The sequence below is a fragment of the Denticeps clupeoides genome, chromosome 15 (genome assembly GCF_900700375.1).
Source record: "Denticeps clupeoides chromosome 15, fDenClu1.1, whole genome shotgun sequence".
Taxonomy (NCBI): Eukaryota; Metazoa; Chordata; class Actinopteri; order Clupeiformes; family Denticipitidae; genus Denticeps; species Denticeps clupeoides.
The window spans coordinates 16,129,612-16,149,679 of record NC_041721.1 but is presented as its reverse complement, the minus strand read 5'-3'; the positions used below and the strand labels follow the sequence as shown (position 1 = coordinate 16,149,679).

The 20,068-nt window shown below is 44.1% G+C and overlaps 1 protein-coding gene across 2 annotated transcripts in view; it reads right to left on the bottom strand.

Moving 5' to 3' along the window:
- LOC114764501 (histone deacetylase 4-like) overlaps positions 1 to 20,068 on the bottom strand; it is a 69,463-nt gene that overhangs the window by 45,359 nt on the left and 4,036 nt on the right. For both annotated transcript variants that reach the window (XM_028954192.1, XM_028954193.1), the window contains exon 3: positions 985 to 1,053. In XM_028954192.1, coding sequence (XP_028810025.1) covers positions 985 to 1,053 — 69 coding nt within the window. The remainder of the gene's footprint in view (positions 1 to 984; positions 1,054 to 20,068) is intronic.

The window sequence follows — 20,068 nt, the reverse complement described above, 5'->3', positions numbered from 1 at the left end:
AAAAAAGCCAAAAAAAAAAAAAAAAACAAGGCTAAAGAAACGAGGATCAAGAGTGGAGCTCAAGGTCTGACAACATGGCCGGAAAAAGAGGAGAAAGCCTACAGGCGATAGCACGACCGAGAGGACGGCGGAGCGCCAAATCTGTCCCAAAGGTTTGGATCGAGCCCTCGTGCTTTAAACGATTTCCATGCCACCATTTTCCTATGCTAATCTCTCGCTTTCATTTGCATGGCAGACACTGCGAACCACTGGCTTTTTTTCTCTTCTTCGTCTCCTCACTGTCTCACTCCGTAGCACTTAAGAACTCATCAATAATTCAGAGCGCTAAATAAAGAGCTTACTCTATGATGAAATGAATCTGGCAGCACCAATATCGACACTGTATGAAACTGTAGTTCTGCCAGATTTCTGAACTATTCACACACACACACACATGAATAATGCAGCAACACCATCAGCTGCCGGCAAATACCGTAGTGCACAGTGTAAGCGAAAGTATTTGCCAATATACATAAATGAAAAACTCCAGCACGTGCAAACTGCGGGAAATGAGATGCAACTTCTGCGATGCGACGATCGCGTCGCCCTGGGCGATACGATGTGGCTGACGCTGGTGTAAGTTGATACAGGCAGCTTATTTCCATTTTCAATTCACTAACCCCCCCCCCCCCCCCCCCCCCAACGATCCTTGGAGATCGACACCGTCACAGTCAGAGCCGTCGCGAAGAATGTATGCAATCGGCGTGCTTTTATTTTTTATTTTTCCTCCAGAAAAGTATCTATGCGTGCATTTGTCTTTCCAAATAATGATAAATTCTCTCTCCTGCATCACACAGATGTCTCCAAAATCCTGATTTCACCCCAAATAAAAAGTTCAAATCACTGCTCTAGACTGCCCCAGCATCAGCTGCATTTCACCAAGCAACTTTACATTCAGAGAGTGGGATGGAGGCTGAAACAGCGGCGGCGTAAGGAGGGTCCTACCTGTGGGAATATGGTCGAAGGCAGACTGCTTCTGTCTCTCCAGGGGCTGCTCCGACCCGGCCAGTCCATCTGTGGGGGACAGAGAGGTCTCAGCTTCAAAAATGGTCCGCAGCATCGACACCAGCGTCCCCACAGGCCAGACCCGCGGCTACAGCCGTCAGCGTCAATCAAAACCCGAGCGCTCCGGACGGGCTCTCTCCGCGCAGGGGCGGGCGACCGAGATGGGGGGCGTCTGGGTCGCTCGCTCCGGTTTGGACGTTGTTTCGGACGTGACGGGGGAGCGAATCGCACAAAGGGATGCGCGCAGGAACGAGCCCGGCCGGCGCACATGCATTCTGAGCACAGACGCGCGCACACCCGCAGACACGCTCACACACAGACCGAGCTTGATGGAGAGAGAGAGGGAGAGAGAGAGAGAGGGAGAGGGAGAGAGAGAGAGAGAGTGCAACTGGGAGGAGAAATAAACGCGCTTGTGTAAAACAGCACATGTACATGAAGCCACGGCGCGAACGCGCCCCCCCTCCTCCCCTGCTCTGGCGAGTGGGTGCCACGGTAGTAATTACAGTGGGAACATGAAAAGGCTTTCACAGTTTCACCGGAGCGGAGCCCTGGCAAGATGCAGCTATAAATAGCCGGAGAGGGAGAGAGAGAGAGAGAGAGAGGAGGGGACAGGAGACGGAGGGATGGAGGAAAGCATCAGTATGCACACACACACACACACACACACACACACAAACAAGCAGAAGGCACGTTAGGCTCGGGAGTCGCCGTGTTTACGCCGAGCGTCAGAATCGATGGCGTCAATTCTGTGCCGGGGCTCCGGGCGACGGGGATTCGGTGACGGAGGGAGTTTTGAGTGTCTCCCCGCGGGCCAGACGTCCCTCTCGTGGGAGGGTCCCGTCTCTCCCGCAGGAGGATCCCACAGCCCTGCTCCACTTTCACACATCGGCCAGGATTATGTGGAGCAGCCCAGCATAAGCCGGCGCGGCGCGTACAGTAGCCCGTGCGGAGCCGGATCAAAGCGGCCGGTGACAAACGCCCGCTGCCGCCCCGCTTCTATAAATACACGCCGTCTGCTCACAGGCGACGGTGAGCCAGGATACGAGAGTAACTGCAGACTGAGGGAGACGGAAGAAACGGCGGCCCGTGAATGCGCCGTTCTGACTCCGGAAGCCATGGTGACATAATGAGGTTACGGTGCGAGACGGTGTGAGGGCTGCAGGGGGGATTTCTGGAACAGGTTCCTGGAACACAGCCACAGGTGCAGATAAAAGCAAGGGGCTGGGGCGACGCCACATTCAAACAGATCCAGGCCTCGCGTCCTGATTGGATGAGAACTGGCAGTGAATAAACTTAACCCCGACAACTCTCTCTAAATATCCTTCCACCTTATTATAACATGTTTTTTTGCTGCAATAAAAATTGGATGTGGATGTGGGACCCTGAAGCCTGGATTGACGGGGGAACGGGGAACCCGCAGTGTTGTGTTACACCCCTCTCTACACATTCTGCTATTAACAAGTGTAAATTGCAGGTCAGATTCCTTTTAATCTATTCTAATTGTACTTAAGCACAAGTGACCTATGAAAAGGTCTGCATACCAAATCCACACTGGTACAAGTATGCACAGACCGCCAACAACATCTATTAAAAGAACGGCATTTGGAAGCCCCCCTAACAGGGACAGGACCAGGACAGAACATGCATTCACAACAAAGAACAAAAGGCTGAGTTTTGAAGGCAGACAGCAAGAGGGGGTTCCCTTGGGGAGCGGTAAAATGCCCAGGGAACCCACGGATCTCTGGAATCTATTTTTGGAACTCTTCATAGACCAGACATCCCCAGATCCCATGCAGGAACGGTGTTTTAATTAGCAGGTGGAGCTCAAGGATAAGGTGAGCATCACGAAACGCAAACAGACAGGAGAGACCGAAGGCAGGAGGAAATTCCCAGTGGGCCCAGAGTGTGTGAGTGATCTTAACGGAACACGTCCACTTATTGTGGGTAGGACTAATTATAATTATTTTGACTTATTGGTTAGGGTTAGTTTTTCAATCTACTTAAAACTGGTCGATGCATCAAATAAAATCATTATGACAGTATGTGTTTAGTAGTCACATCACAAGCAATTGTGAAATTGTAAGACTAGACATTTTCACTGGAAAACTACTTTGGAAACTCATTACAATTAAAAAATAAATTACCCTATTTAAAATCTAATAGTAGTGTAACTATTTCAATTACTATATGAAAGTGATGTAAATAGTTACATTTGATTGCTTCTTGATTACTTTCGTGAATTATGAGTTAATATTCGTAACTGTTATTTAGAAATTTTGTAATTTACAGCAGTACTAAACATTGACTACTGTCAAATTCCTCTCGATGAATGATTTAACATCATTATAATTGATCAGTTTAATAAAGATAATATAATAAAAGTAATCGCAAGGTAACATAATAGTCATAAATAACTGCTACATTCAATAGCACTGAATATGTGACTGAAATTTTATTGTTGGTGAGGGGTCCTCAACCCTTCTTGAATTAAATTCCTACGATCAATTTATAATACCTGCAATAATCTCTATAATCACTCCTCTCCTCTATCTGATCAGACTTCAAATAAATGTAACATTGAACATAAGTGTCCGGAAAAGCTCTGTCAAAATAATTCATTTTTAATAAACAGATGTTGTTAACACAATATATTATGTAATAAAATTAATCAGCAGGAACTGTATGTCATGTTCAGAAGAATAGAGAGAAATCGACTAACACTTGTTAAAGCCCTGAGATTAAATGATCTACATTTAGATGATCTATATGTTATTTTCTAATAAGTGTAACTGAGAGTATGAGCATGACTGGTATGAAAAAGGCTCTCTGTTCCAGCTATAACAGGGAATTTTTCGCCCTTCTATTTCAACATTACTAGTTTCTACGTTGTTAAATGAAACACAGATGTGACCCTCAGACAATCAGGATTAGTGGACGAGTGAAATGTAAAAATCGGGTTAAACCTCTGGGCCGCAGGTGCAGCAAAAACCACATGAAATCTAATCCAAAAAACGCTACGGGTATCGCATTGCCTGTAATTATCAGAGTAATGCTATCCACTTGGATGGGGCTCTTTTGCATGCTGAAGTGCTACACCGGCGTGGTGAAAGCTGTGTGCTCATGTCCATTCATTTCAGGAGAAGTTCGTCTCTGAGACAGCAGAGCACAACAGCGCCTGATTTAAGAAAGTGACAAGCCAAGCGCTAAAATAAATTTAAATGCATTTAAACTCTTTAAAAGAGTAAAGAGGATCCACTCCTCTCTTCATCCATCAGCCTCTCTGGTCCACACTGTTTGTGTTTGTCTTGGAATGTTCCGGAGCGGTGGCAGAAGCTAGAGGAGATCACTGGCTCATATGCGGCTCAGGAATCTGGTGGGGAAAAAAAGCCAGCAATGCCGAGACGGAGAAATAAACAAACCAGAGTCATCTCAGACACACACAGCGAACTGAACGAGCACCAGAGGGCGGCTGCAGGCTGGGTCTTGGGTGGTGGCAAAACCTTGATCAACGCCTCTTTACAACATGCTATCTCATCAGCAGCGGTCCTCTGGCCAGAAGATGAACATTGATTAATGGGGGAGTGGGTGGCTGACACGCTGCACAGCAGCAGCCATTGAAAATAGCCAAGGAGTGCGTTTCTAATAATGTGGCCAGTAAGACTTTAACATGATACATTCATGCCACATAATGGCCTTTACATTTCACTTGGCAGAAACTTTTATCCCAAGCGTCTTAAGATAAAGATCGGTGGTAGTAGCCTAGTGGGTAACACACTCGCCTGTGAACCAGAAGACCGAGGTTCAAATCCCACTTACTACCATTGTGTCCCTGAGCAAGACACTTAACCCTGAGTGTCTCCAGGGGGGGACTGTCCCTGCAACTACTGATTGTAAGTCGCTCTGGATAAGGGCGTCTGATAAATTCTGTAAATGTAACATGTTAAGTCCTGACCTTCAGGCAATATCTAAGTAATAAAAGTTGAAATGGTGTATTTTGTAGTGGTCGTGCATACTACATGTAGAAGTTCCATGACTCTTGAACTACTGTAAATTTTCATCTGCAGCTGCAAACTTTCCAAAAAAGTGCTGAAATAATGCTAAATTAATATTGAACATCCATGTAGTTGATAGGAAAATGAAAAGGTGCATTTTATTTTACTGTAAAAGCAGTTGAAAATTTTCATCAAAATTCTTATCTCCTAAAACGTAATGATGGTTTGAGGTTGGGTTATGACTTTTACAGACTACGATTTTATGATAATCAGCCAGTGTATGAGTCTGTGACACAGTCCTCTTTTAACAAGACCCCTATGCATAAAGGTCCACACCTTAACACGGCTGTTGCTGTCTGAAGGCCCCACCTCCAGAAGCAGCCAAAGGTGCATTGGTACCAGTATGAGTGACAGAGTGCTTGACAGGCCGAATTTCAGGAGTTCTCCCGTGCACTCGCGCCTCCAGTGGCTGCTAGACGGGCAACAGTGACGGAACAGCAAGTGCTGACAGATGACAAACCTGGCAGGCCTTGCCAACTCGAAGCAATATGGCTAATTACATCGGCAACCCCAAATGGCATCTTCCACCGCACAGGTTATTAATAAATGCACAGTCGCTGAGGCTGACAGCCTGACAGTGCCATCTACTCTCCACTGCTTCCTCCTTCCCACCCTTCCCACAGCGATGCTGATGCTCCGTGTTTCTGTAACTGGATGTGAAGGGCTGTCGACTGTAAACCTGTAGCCTGGGGCTTCAGAAAGCCAGAGCAGTGGAACTCTGACCCCAAAATACTGTCAAAAAAGGCACACGCCCCAAAAAAACAGAAGGCCACTATTTTGGGATGCAAACTGTGAAGCCCAGGGCTGTTGGTTTTGCCTCAGAGGTCACCTTGTTTATCAGAAATGAGGGGAAGTGGAAAAGTGGAAAACAAGATACAGGCCCCAGCTCCAGAATTAAAGATCACTCCAGTAAAATAGAGTAAACATGGCTGGGCCCTGCCTGTTATCTCTCATTTTTTTTTTTGTGACATGAATACATTTCCTCCCTCCTTGGTTGACTAAACCTGACATTCAAAGTACCATGATAACCGATGTTTCATCAGAAAAATCATGTAAATAGCAATATTAAGTGTTATAGAGGTAAAATATGGGAATACAGAGTGTTCAGCAACAATAGAACCTCCTGACTGAGAAGTTGGAATTCCAAAATTGAAGCCTAAAGTAGAGGGCGTCCAAAAGTTTGGACACTCATTCAATGTGTTTTCTTTATTTTCATGACCATTTACATTGGTAGATTCTCACTGAAGGCATCAAAATGAATGAACACATGTGGAGTTATGTACTTAACAATAAGTGAAGACCTGACCTCTACAGTCACCGGACCTGAACCCAATCCAAATGGTTTGGGGTGAGCTGGACTGCAGAGTGAAGGCAAAGGGGCCAACAAGTGCTAAACACCTGTGGGAACTCCTTCAAGACTGTTGGAAATTTTCAGGTGACGACCTCTTGAAGCTCATCGAGAGAATGCCAAGAGTGTGCAAAGCAGTAATCAGAGCAAAGAAACTAGAATATAAAACTTTTTTTCAGTTATTTCTCCTTTTTTGTATATAACTCCACGTGTTCATTCATAGTTTTGATGCCTACAAATGGAAATGGTCATGAAAATAAAGAAAACACGTTCTAAGCATTGTGATGAAACCTCTGAACAGCGCAACATAGATATTTACCGAAATAAAACCCAAACTCTCTAGCTGCAGTCAACCCCAATCTTTTAATACCAGTGTGTACCTGAACGGGCAATAGTAAGTTACTTTACCGTCATGTCTGGACTCAGTCCACCATCAGAAAAAGAAAATTAATGCCAATCATAGATCATATTCTAACCTCCTAAGTGGATGACAAAAGGTCGCATCCTTCAAAGTATTCGGCCAACAAAGGGCTGGCCCTCGTAATTCATGTTTTTTGAAAGTTACAGCCTCCCAGTCCTGTTAAACTAATTGGTTTAGATTAGATTTGGAAAATTACAGTGTCCCCAGCACTGTGAAGTGGGAACTACAAGTGAATATTACAAACAATTTAAACGGCACACAAAAAATAGATTAAAAAAAATGTTTTCTTTGGTCACTGTTTCTTTTGCTGCAATAGTCATGTTCTGAAAAGTAGAAAAAAAAAAAAAAAAAAGCCGGCACAAAGAATTATGGGATATGTGGGACCACAAAGGAGTCATCGGATGAGTCGTTCACTGCCCAAGAAAAGAATGAAGAACCCTCCAAACTGGTACAGCACTGTAGCATCCGGTCTACGAATCCGCTACAACAAGCTAAACAAAGAAAGTAGCACTAGCCTCTAACCACAACGCTGCTCAAACACATCGCAACGGGCGTCCAACTGTTGCCTCATTTAAAACCGTTCTCTGATCTCCCTGCCAAAACCGCTTTTACGCTTAATTCCACAGTTGTGGCCCAAGGTTAAATGGTGGGCTTGGGTTCCAATCAGAGTCCGGGATCGAACGCTCTCTCGAAATTTCCTGCGGTGCGTCCCGACCCAGGGTCTTCCTTCCAAAGTAATTTGCACAGCCTTAATTGGCAGAATTAATTATTTACAAATGTCACAGCCCTGAGTCGTACCTATCAAGTGGCGTTAATAGTGATTGTGCTAATTAGCTCATTAAGACCAAGGGACAGAGTGAAGCTAGCAAAACACCAGAATTCCACCGAGAGCCAAAACTTGCACAAAGGTGCCGGAACCTTGAAAGAAAAGAAGAAAAATCTGCAAAAGGGTCAAAACAGCCACTTTTTTCTTGGTGGGAAGATGAATGGTAAAGTACACATGATACCCATTTTACCAAATCTAGGGCATTTTATCAAAAGTGACAGGAAGGATGAAAGGGGAGGAATAAAAATACACTTTCCCATGTCGTACAGGGAATCTTACAGGGTGACCTTGGAGGACAAAAGGAGACGTTGCCGCCTTCGTCTCCTCTGGGGGGGGAAAGGGGGGCACTTTCAAACATCCACTGGGCAGAAAAATAAGCCACTTGGACCAAAGCAGCAGCTAACCAAACAAAGACGGGAATGCAACCAGCCGCCAAAATGAGACCCGATCAATACTTTCTGCTTCTTGGGGAACGCGAGCAGCAGGGCCATTTGAGCACCAGTGAGAACTGACAAGATGGAACATGAGAACAAAGAAGCAACGTTTTTTTTTTTTTTTTTTTTTTATATGTGAGACATGAGAACAGATATTAGAAATAACAAAGTTCTTTCAAAGTGATTTGGCACATCGTTAGGACCAAGCAGGAAAACACACGAGAGAACATCTACATGAGGTGTAGTTAAAGCAACACGATTTTACATTTAGTCTACAGCATGATTTTCAAATTAATTTGCAATTTCAACAACAAAATCAACTCTATGAACCAAAGTAAGACAAGCCAGCTCAGATGAGTTTTTTTTTACTCATATTTTATTACTTCATCAACACACTCAAATCCATGTTGTTTTAAAAGAACGTGAACCTTTCAGAATCGGATGGAGACACTTCTGCATATGTTGTGTGTTCATAATGTGTATGTGTGCTCTCATCTGCCTTATGTTTTATCTATAGAAATCACACGGCACCATAAAACATGAATATCTGGGATTAATTTTAACGAAATGATTCAGTCTCTACTGCAAATTTCAGGATCAATGCAATAAAAGAAAACGCTGTGCAAACCAGTACGAAGATGCTGTTATCCAGACATCTACCAAATGTGGGACACTGCAGCGCGAACCTGTTTGCTTATGAAAAGATGATCAGCACCGACGCCCGGGCGGACTGAATTTGCATTTGTTTGCAAAGACCCAGGTGCAACCAGCCACAGGAAACTCAAGATCATGAACAAGATGCAAAGCCACTGCTTTATTGACAACGATTGTTAGTGTAAGAGTCTGCATTACGAATGCGTGGCATAGTCAGATGCCCCCAGAGAAGACCCTAAACAAATCTCAAAATTTCCAACTTCAAACTCTAGTTTTCATCACTAGAGGGTGCTGTGGACAATGGGGTACTTTTTTGCTGTGCAAATACGTATCTTCAGTGCGTCCATTAAGCAGACATCCGCTACGTTAAGTTTAAAACTTTTCAGGCCTCAATTTAATCAAACATGCCGTCTGCTGAGGGATGTGGGGGTTAGTCTGAAGCCTCAACACAATATGCTAATATAATCGTTCCTTCACAAAAGAACCTCACTGCTCTCATTTCATCCAAGGGAGTATTATGTTTATTAAAGCAACTCGAGGTGACAATTTAATGAACAACTGTGCCAAAGCGTCAAAGAAGCGTCAAAGACTCAGAAAAGCCTGGGGCCCGGTGGCAGTGGAGTGAAGAACCTGACTGTCGTCTCAGGAGCGCCTTCAAAGCGCTTTCACTTTGTGATCTGCGTGCAACGAGAGTAAGCTTGACCACCAGACCCGTTTGCAGCATTGCAGATCACACCGTAAACATAAGGAACACTGTTCCTGCAACAGCAACTCTTACCAGGGTCACCGAGGCTTTCCAGCAAGGCCGTCTCTTAGGGCGTAAAGGGGATGGTTATGAAATAATTACTCACAAAGCCAATGCTCTTAGAAGAACATTCATATTTCACTATTGTTACGTTTATGTGCTATAGCAGATCACATTGCAACCTTGATGTTTCTCGCTTCAATTTCCAATCCAGAATGGTGCGTCATGTCAGAAAAAAAACTACGGGATATAATTAGATATAATTATTACACATGAATGTATGCTATTTTTTTTTTACAAATATTCTATAGAAAAATGATCTTTGATTAAACCTGCATTATTAACATACAAAAACACAGTGTGTTGGTGTGTAAAGTTAAATACACATAAGCTTAAATCTTTCATTAATAAGATTACACTGTAATTTTTACCTGCTTCTTCTGTTTTGAGGATCTAAATTCAAAGGTTCTTTTCACAACAATTATATTGCGTTATTGATATTTTTACCATGATTTTAAGAAACTAAATAACTAAATACTTTTTTAATGATGTAACTTTTTTGTCGTCACTGACCACACCAAAAAACCCTCAACGTGGCATTAAAATAAGACAACATCCTTGTTATTTCTGGCTAAATGGTATGATTATGTAACTCCCACTTGAATGTGTAACATTTAAACTCATGATCGAACAGATGATCAACATGCATCACAACATGCTAACCCTGCCAACAAACTAGTCCCTCAAGGACGGACAAGGGAACAAATTCTAGGTCACAATTAAAACGAGGCATCACATTTAGGTCACACAATCTAAATTTAGAATCTATAATGGACCGTAACCGCCAGGATGCATGCAGATTAAACTGCAAACAGGCGGCCGGCACCAAAGCTGACGCAGAGCGCAGGCCTTTCTGCAGAAGTTCGTATGTGGGACACACCATGTTATAAACTATTTTCCGCTCCGCCAATGCAAAGGGAACACTTCAAAGGTATCCCCTATATCTTAATCAGCCCGCCTAGCCACCCCTCGCTTCTGCCCACTGCATTTACAACTCCCACGTCGGGGATGGGGTGCTGCAGTTTTCATGCTGTTCTATTTGTTTGTTAGTTCCCCGCTTTTTTTAATCATTAACGCTGGGATTCCCAAGGTCATTTCTCAAGGAGGGATTAGGGTGTATTTATACCACATTGCAAACTTGCACATTTGCACATAAGAAAAAACTGCAAACTCCAACCTCAGAGAATTTGTTTACCTACTGGCCACTGGGTATAAAAAACAGAGAAGATGTCAGGATCTAGTTCACCGTATAGAACCCTGCATACCAATGCATTGATCAATTTAGGGAATATGTTCACCAACGTGTTCACCCCGAGCACCCGCCCAGGTGAACGCTCCGGCAGCGAAGCCGCCATGACTGATCGCAGAGAGCGTAGCGGTCGTCCATCCTATTTCAGCACCACGATTGCGGACTGCCAGCATCGACCATGTGACCACGGAGCTCCGCCTCTGATACGATGTGTGCCTGTGGCGGAAGCCCCGCAGAAGACCACAGCGTCTGCAAGCCACTCACACGTTTATGCCAGCGACCCAACCAGAACTGAAACTCTCTTGCCGTCTGCTGTGGTGGTGTGGCAGTGGACCAAACCATCTGCCCAGGTTACATGATCAAGGGATGAGCGCAAGTGGGCTGACGTCCTCGCTGCCTTCCTTACGGGGGGCCCTCGCCCAGGAGTACCGTGGTTGGGAGCACCACACCTATGCGGCCCAACTCCTTCGGTTGATCCATTGCTGCCGTTGCCCATCAATCCAGCCCTATTTGCATAGAGGGGAGACCGCAAGACCCGACGATTATGGGGTGCCAACATTCCCCGGCCCCCTGCTGCTGGCTATGGACAAGCCAAGCTTCACAGACCAATATGATATGAAGTCAAGCCACTGGCCTCCAGACCTGGCTAGGTACATCCAGGGGGCCCAGGGCACAAGACCAGAAAGGACACTGCTGCCGGCTCGAGTCCAAGGGGGCTTCCTCTGAGAAATATTCTGAGAGGCTGAAAAGGCTGCGAAGATCCCACATCTCTCATGCTTGTTTAGTGCAGCAGTGCCGGCTGCTTAAATCCAAGAAGGCGCTTAAAAAACATTTTGGGCAGGTTCATGGGTGAATAAGAGGTGGTCATTGTGTGATGAGGGCTCTCCCAGTGAGGCAGAGAACACCGAGGCTAGAAAAAGGAAGGGACTGCAACAAACAAACCCAAAGGAGAGAAAATGAACCAGATGACTCAATCCCACGCAGTATACTCAGAACCGTTTTTAATACCAGGGTAGCGAGACCACCGGTGGAGTAAAGGAAATGATTAAGACGCAAAGTCCAGAAACATGATTCCGTTTTTTTTTATAAAAGTTTGGTCTGCAGGATCCGAGACTGTTTCTGTTGCCGGCTCTCCTGGGTTTAAATAGTCGAAGTGTAAGAGAAAATGTAGGTCTCCAGTAAACTACAGTTTTTTTTATAAATGTGAATAACGAAGAAGCCTTTGCATGAATTATCGTCCTCATCGCTGTAATTAGTATTAGTATCACTTGCTCGGTGTTCGCGGGGAAGAAAACAAAAGCCTGCAATGTCAAAAGGCTACTAGGGAGGGGGGCGCGCCTGTGTAAAGTCTAATTGAGGGTGGCAGGGGCTTGGCAGAACACCCTGTGTCTCTCCGACCCCCGCCCGCCCGCCCCAAAAGCCCCTCTACGAGGAGAGCTTCTGCCCCTTTCCTGCCCCTCCCTCCCCCATTGGCCTGTTATCCTTGCCCTAATTACATTTCAAAACAGCACGCTTCCGTGCATGCCTGCTCTGAAACAAAGGCCCGTGTGCCCAGCAAAGGCCTATTAGTCTACCGGAGCCATACACATACAGAGGCTTCTGTCCAAAGAAAGAAAGCATGAAAGGAAAATCAAGTAATTCCATAGGGTGCTATCATCATGCGGCCATTAAACTTCTCACCAGTTTTTAATACTGTCGTACGATGTTGCAGTAATTCGTTATATTTAGTAAGAAATGTAAAGATGCATGTGGAATATGCATGTGGAGAGCTGAATGGACATGCCAGCGCCTAGTGAAGTCGGTATTACAGTGGATCAGACAGGTATACCGCCCCCTGCCAACTGACCCACGCCGGGCATGTCTGAATTGTGTGGGTTTAGGGGCGGGATTGGGGTTATTATAGGACATGCGGGTAACAACCGGTCAGTACGTTTTTTTATGTGGCTCCAGCGGAGGGGCGGCGTTATATGTTCTTCATCATTTTCCTTTTGGTAAACACTGAAGTGCTTCACACAGACCACAGACCAGAACCCCCACAAAGGGTTAACGTGCACGGAGAACAACTCGGGTGGAATAAGCCGAATCTGCGTGGGTTATTTTTAACGATGGGCCTACTTATTTGTGCTTCCTCGTATTAGAGCGCCGCCATGCCTGCTGTCGCTCACCAGCGCTGGTTATTAGCATGTTCGGCGTTTGTTTCAGTTCCATTTATAGCACCACGCACGCATGCAGCGAATGCATGACAAGCACCCCATTGTGAGGAATGGATCGATGGGGGGCGGGGTGTAAGGGGAAGGGTTGGATGTGATGGCGAGGGAGGAGGGAGGGGGGGGGGGGGGGTTGGGGGTGAAGAAACAAAACAATCGCCATGCTTGTTTGCCAGGCACACGTGAGCGAACAGCGGCGGGCCTAAAAATAGCAGCGCGGCTAAGCCCCGTCTCTCGTGTGAACAGAGCTGCTCCTAATCCTTTATTCAGCGCCACCCCGCTACACAAATAGGAGCTGGAGCGGCATGAAACACGGCGAGTTTGTCATAGAAAGAGGCGGGGATGGGGGGGTTGGGGGGAGCCTGCGATGGAAATGGCGTAATGTTCCGGGGGAGCCTATACAGTACAGGAAATATAACAAAAGCATACCGCAATCTGCATTTAGAAATTAGAATAAAACACATTTCCCAATTTTGTAATGACCCGATACTGAAACAACTTTATAATACTGTTAATGAAATAATGATGAAATAACTATTACATTACAGGGTGATGATTACATTATTGTGTTAACTTTGCTACTGCAGTTGGGGAAAATTTTTAGCTCATGAGAAAAAGGTATTTGTAGAGGTAAACCTAGTACTCTCAAGATAAAAAAATATAAAATAATTATTTTCAAACATTTCTTTTCTTTTTATATATTAACTTTAGATTTAATAGTATAAAGTATTAAGCGAATGAACCTTCAGTTTGTTTTCCCTTTTATTTATTTTTGCAAGTTAACATGTAACATGGGTTATGACCCCCAGCCAAATACAGTCAAGACGTATTTTGTGACTTTGACCAGATCAAATTATCAGGAGGACGCACTTGCAGGATGAATGTTTAGCAAACTGTCCAATGTAACAGCAAGTGTAATAACTCGCTTTTACTGCGATTTCTAAAATATCTTTTTGTGCGTGTGTGTGTGTGCACAGACGGATGAAGGTCAACTCAAGACTGTCAGCGTGCATTAAGCATGATTATTTGCAATGCCCGCCCCTCCCCTGTCTGTTCTTGAGCAACAGCTGTCTGCGGCCGAGTGGTTTTGTCTTTTCCTGCCGGCTGAACCGCATCTCTGACTGTCCAGCTTCCAGACAAAAAATAAAAAGCATGTGCTGGAAAAAAAGGACACAAATCAAGCGTTAAACGACACAGACAGAAATTCACCGCCCGATTCTTATCTGTGGCAGAAAAAAACAACGCCTGATTCGATTTACGAGCACACAAAACAAAAGAAAACAAAGCAGCAGCTCCGCTTTCAAACCCGCCGCTAATCTACCGCTTACCAGGATCATGTCTGACAAAGCCATTTACTTCATCCCATTATTCAATTTATTTAATCCATTACTTAAACACCAGCAACAACAAGTCTGATGTAGGCGTCCCGCACGCGAGCTTCTGCCTGAGGCATGCCGTTTATTTCCTCTATTCACATTACCCAGCATTCCCTTAGCAACTGTGCAGGTGGTGTGTTATGTTTATGAGTTGGGATGGACTGAACAGTCAAGTTATGAACATGCCGCTGTCCTCATAAAGGATTAGAAACAAATGCTTGAGTCAATGGTGTGTGTGTGTGTGTGTGTGTGTGTGTTGAGCATAAATGTATGATTGTCCAAAAGGTGCATGAGTATTTTGTCTAGATGTTCAAATTTCTCAGGTTGTGTGTGTGTGTGTGTGTGTGTGTGTGCATGTGTGTGTTCGTATGTGTGTGTTCGTATGTTCGTATTCCTGTAGATGGGAGGGTGGGTGTGTGTGTGTTCGTTTGTGTGTGTTTATGGGGACCATGTCATTGTGTATGTTGTGTGTGTGGGTGATCTGTGTTCCTGTAGATGGGCGGGTGGGTGTGTGTGTGTGTTCGTTTGTGTGTGTTTATGGGTACCGTGATTGTGTATGTTGTGTGTGTGGGTGATCTGTGTTCCTGTAGATGGGAGGGTGGGTGTGTGTGTGTTCGTTTGTGTGTGTTTATGGGGACCATGTCATTGTGTATGTTGTGTGTGTGGGTGATCTGTGTTCCTGTAGATGGGCAGGTGTGTGTGTGTGTGTGTGTGTTCGTTTGTGTGTGTTTATGGGTACCGTGATTGTGTATGTTGTGTGTGTGGGTGATCTGTGTTCCTGTAGATGGGAGGGTGGGTGTGTGTGTGTGTGTGTGTGTGTGTGTGTGGGAAGCGAGGCCGTGTGACAGTGTGTAGGCCATATGATCTCTCACGCTGTGCATGTAGGCTGTGTGCCGAGTTAATGTACAGCTTGTCTGCGTGTGTGTATATGTGCAGTCTGTGTGTGTTGGTGGTGTGTGGGTGCACAGTTACAGTCAGGCACACTGGAGTGACTCTTATCCGTGCCCAGACAACAAGGAGGTAAACAAACCATCTTGAGGAGCTGCTGGCCTAAAAAAAAAAACAACAGTAAACAGTCTTCATATTCATATCTATATATAAGGAATGTGAAATGTCACATTCAGAGGGAATGTCACGGAGAGCTGGTAGATACCCTGTAATAAAAAATAACTCAAAATATAGACGAACATGGGCCCTGCCCTGTAGTCGACCTTTCTCAGGCTGAAAACCCTACTGCTGCACTTTCACAACCTTGACCAATTGTGCCTGACCCGCTCCTGACCTCATCCAAACACGCCAATACACCCTACTGTACATCCGCAGTCCTTATCTCATCTTCCCCCGACCAGTTTAGACTAGCCCGTGCTCTGGCATCATTCTGTCGGTCAATGTTTGGGTTTCCCGGACGCTGCCCTGCCCCTTCTCGGGTTCGCAAACTGCACCAATACTACACAGTCAAGACCGCTGGTCAACAGAGACGTCCGCATGGGATTCACTCAGAACTTAAGTTATGGCGCCCCCCAAAATCTGCTTTATGGTGCATATGATGACAGAATTTGAATACTTCTGATAATATTGTAATTATGCATATATAGAGGGAATAGAGGGAATTGTTCCATGATACCCACATGCCTTGAAAATATCCCCCTTATTCTGGAAGTTGTGTGTAATATTAATGAATGCTATAAACGGCTCCATAATGCACTGGCGCCTGACCTCTGCGTCATAATACTCTACAGGGTCTACACAACCTGCACAGCATTTTACTGTAAGTTTGAACATCTAAAGGATTTCATGGAGTTGTGCGAGGCTGGATTGATGTACGTACCCACACCCACACATAGTTGGAACCTCTCACGTTTCAATTTCGATTATCAAAACCATGATTATCGATGCATAACTATGCAAATTTTAGACAGTTTTAGAACATTTAGAGCAAATCTACAGCCGCTTTCAGAACAAAATGTGCGCTCGCTGCAAGGTTTGCGCTTCCTCTCCAAAAACAGCGAGGCGTGGCCTTCTAAACACTAGCACACTTTGATTCTACTGGTCACACGAAAATGTGTCACGGTCAAAAAAAAAAAAAAAAAACTCAACAAAACTTTCACAACTGAGCGCGCACAAGGTCACCGAGTGGTGTGCAGCGCGAAACTCGGACCCGGAGCGGCGCTGTACTCAGATCAGGCCACAGTAGTCAATAATGGCAATACCTTTTAACAAGGATTTTTATGCCACCGTCAGAAATTCACCAAGCACCATTATTATATAATCAATCTGTTAAAATTGATTGTGGTATAATCAATCAATCAAAATGTTCTACACTGCATCAATGCAGAATCATCCACGTTTGCAGTTCAATGCCCCAACTTTACATAAATCCACGAGTCAATATTTTTTTCTCATTCCAACTGTTATAGCTTACATGGAAATATATAAAACCAAACCAAAGCAAATGCAAGTCATTATGCTGAACTCTGTCTAATATTACAGTAGGTGAAGTTTCATTCTTTTTTGCGGTCACTGGCTGATTTTTTTGCAGTGTTCATATGCACAATACATGGTGGACAATGTCCCTGGACTCAATTAAAATGGGGAAAATATCACATACTTTTCATTTATTGGAGTAAATTGGAGTATTGGAGTAAATTATTTACTATACATTGTTGCTTGAAATGTTACACCCTGTTTTTTCTGAATATACACATGCATTGACCACTAGTCACAAGTTCTCATTTCCCCATCCTTCTGTCTACATTAATTTGGTTCATTCGATATAATATTTGCAATGACAGAGCATCAGTGTTTTGTAAAAAAACCTGATCGCTGGGGTCTGGTTAAAGTGAAAGTGAATGAACATGGGCTTTTGGGCTACAGTTAAAACTGTGCACAGAACATACTAAACATCTCAGAGCTACAAGATATGTGTGTGTTTGCATGCGTGTGTGCACACTTGTTCATCATTTTTTTCCCCTTCAACAATTTGCTGCACATGTGGTGGGCTTATGGGTTTGGAGAACTTTCCGGCTACGTGCCATCCGGCTTTAGTGCCACACACACACACACACACACACACACACACAAGTCCTTCCAGGGGGCTGGCCAATCCCATTCCAGAAGGCCGCGGCTTGACGAGAGTGTGCCTTGTTTATGGAAATGTTAATAAGAGATCCCAGCAACTTTATAGTGGGAAAACTTTAATGAACTGTAAATTTTCCTCAACTCTTAGCTGTCTGCACTTCTCCCGCACAACATATTTTTCCAATCGACACAAGGATCTCTGCTGTCAGGTACTGTACATAAATATAACAATAAGGTTTTACGTCCTTGGACCAATTTGTTGTTAGGTCCATGTATTCTGCTAGGACTAAATATGTTGCTGAAGCAAAGTGGGCATTTCAACCCGTACTGGTTAATTTGGAGAGACGCCAAAAAAGGCCGCTTCATTAACGTCCTTGTATAGATCCAGTTTCTGAGCTACTTAATGCAAGTGGTGGGAAATTGGCCTGATTTTCCATACCATCAGCTAGAAGAAAAAACAACAACACACATCCCATCTTCTAACCAACCCCCCCCCCCCACACACACACACACACACACACACACACACACACACACACACACACACAATGTTCATCCACCCAGTGCATAAATGATGAGACTACACAGAGTCTCTGAAATGATCCCATCTTCCTGACTGATAGATAACAGACCTACTTCATAATAGCTACGGCTTCCAGTCAATGTACAAACAAATGTTTACCCGCCCCCCCCTCCAATTAAAAATGCACAACTTGTGGTTGCAAATTAAAATCAATTATATCGATTTTCTCTGATAATATTACATAGCGCTGCTTGCACCCCTGAAAGATGCACCAGGGTGGTGTAACGAAACATCGGGGCCTGAACTCGACAGTTCACTGCAGACGCGCCGCCTGCTAGGATAAACAGCAGTGGTGTTAGTGGCCAAAGCAGGAGGCCACGACTACAGACAAGGAACTCCGCTGTACCACATTTCACGGTTGAACACGACAAAGAGGAAGCTAATTGGAACAATACCGAGCACCAACAAATGAATTCAGCAAACCCGGACAAGCCTCAACCGCCCCGGACCTCAAAAACCAAGATGGCAGTGGCTTCTCCAGTGATAGACCTGTGTAAACAAGAAAGGCTTTCTTCTATGGGTCAGCTGAACACTCCCCCATTGCTTCAGAAATCCTGCCCCCACATTTGTAAACTGGGAACACCCATTAGTGACCACCTGAGGGAAGAAAGTGTTTGTTAGCTATTATTACCTGATTATTACAACTCCTGCTTAATGGTTGCCATTACATGAGTCCAAAAACTTCTAACTGTGGAGATATGACGTTTTAAGTTTCTGAACTTTCTTGCTTCTGCTGTCCCCGTATCAGCGCTCTGAGTGGGAAAGCAGGACGTTGTACCAGGCTAGTTGCCATAACAAGGATGTATGGTGCCCACATGTAGATGCCCACATGTACTGCAGGATGTTGTAGGCTGTTGTAGGATGCCTGGAAACTCAACAGAACATTTCCTACGTAGTATTTTATTGGGATTTCATGACCCAGTGGATTACTTAGGATTCTGTGTAAAAATGGGTAAATGCTGAAAGGGTTTTGTGGCCATGTGACCAGGTTCTTCGGGTGGCGGTGTTATAGGGCATAGTTATAGGTTGTTGCTCAACTGCCCCTGATTCGACACCTTTAGTAAATCTGCTACTCAAACCACCACCTAAACAAAAAGCCTATTTTCTCTGACTAGAAGCCTATAGCCTGACTAGAAGAAAACAAGGGCAATAAACAAGCAATGAAGCAATTATCATCTCCGCAATCTTAAAACGCCACACAAGTGGTATAATTACACCCACGCTCTTTTTTCAAAGCTTTGACAACATTTCTCATTAAGTGACACATAGGAACGCCTGAAGTTACCACCCAGAGTCTAATATACACACACACTTCCTTATGGGTTTTTTATATATATATATATATATATATATATATATATATATATATATATATATATATATATATATATATATATATATATATATATATATATATATATATATATATATATATATATATCACAATATTTTACAGGGTATATTGATATTGTATCGATACAGGGGCATCAAATATTAATATTTTTGTATACATATTTAGTCCACCAGGTGATGCTGTGGAGCGTTTTCTTTAGAGAGGTCAGCAGAGATTAGAATCAGCATGCAACTTCAACCTCCACTCCTGTAGATGGCGATGTACAACTGAGTGAAATTGCAAAACATTACAGACCAATCACAGCACCTCATATTTCAGCTGTTTTTACATTGTAGAATATGGCAATACGTAAAGTATCAGAATTTATCGTGATATAATTGTATCCTGACCTGTGTAGCAGTAACGCATATAGCCACGCATATAGCAGTCGCTAAAGCATTTCACTGCATATCATACCGTGTATGACAGTGTACGTGACAAATAAAATTAGAATTTGAAATTTGAATGTGTATTGTGATACGTACCAATCCTTGCCAATAGACGCCCCTAATAAAAATTGTTCAAAATTGACAGTTTTAGGCAAACTGTTGTACGACTGCAATAATGCACTCCAGGTCATGTTAGAGACCAAAGGCCA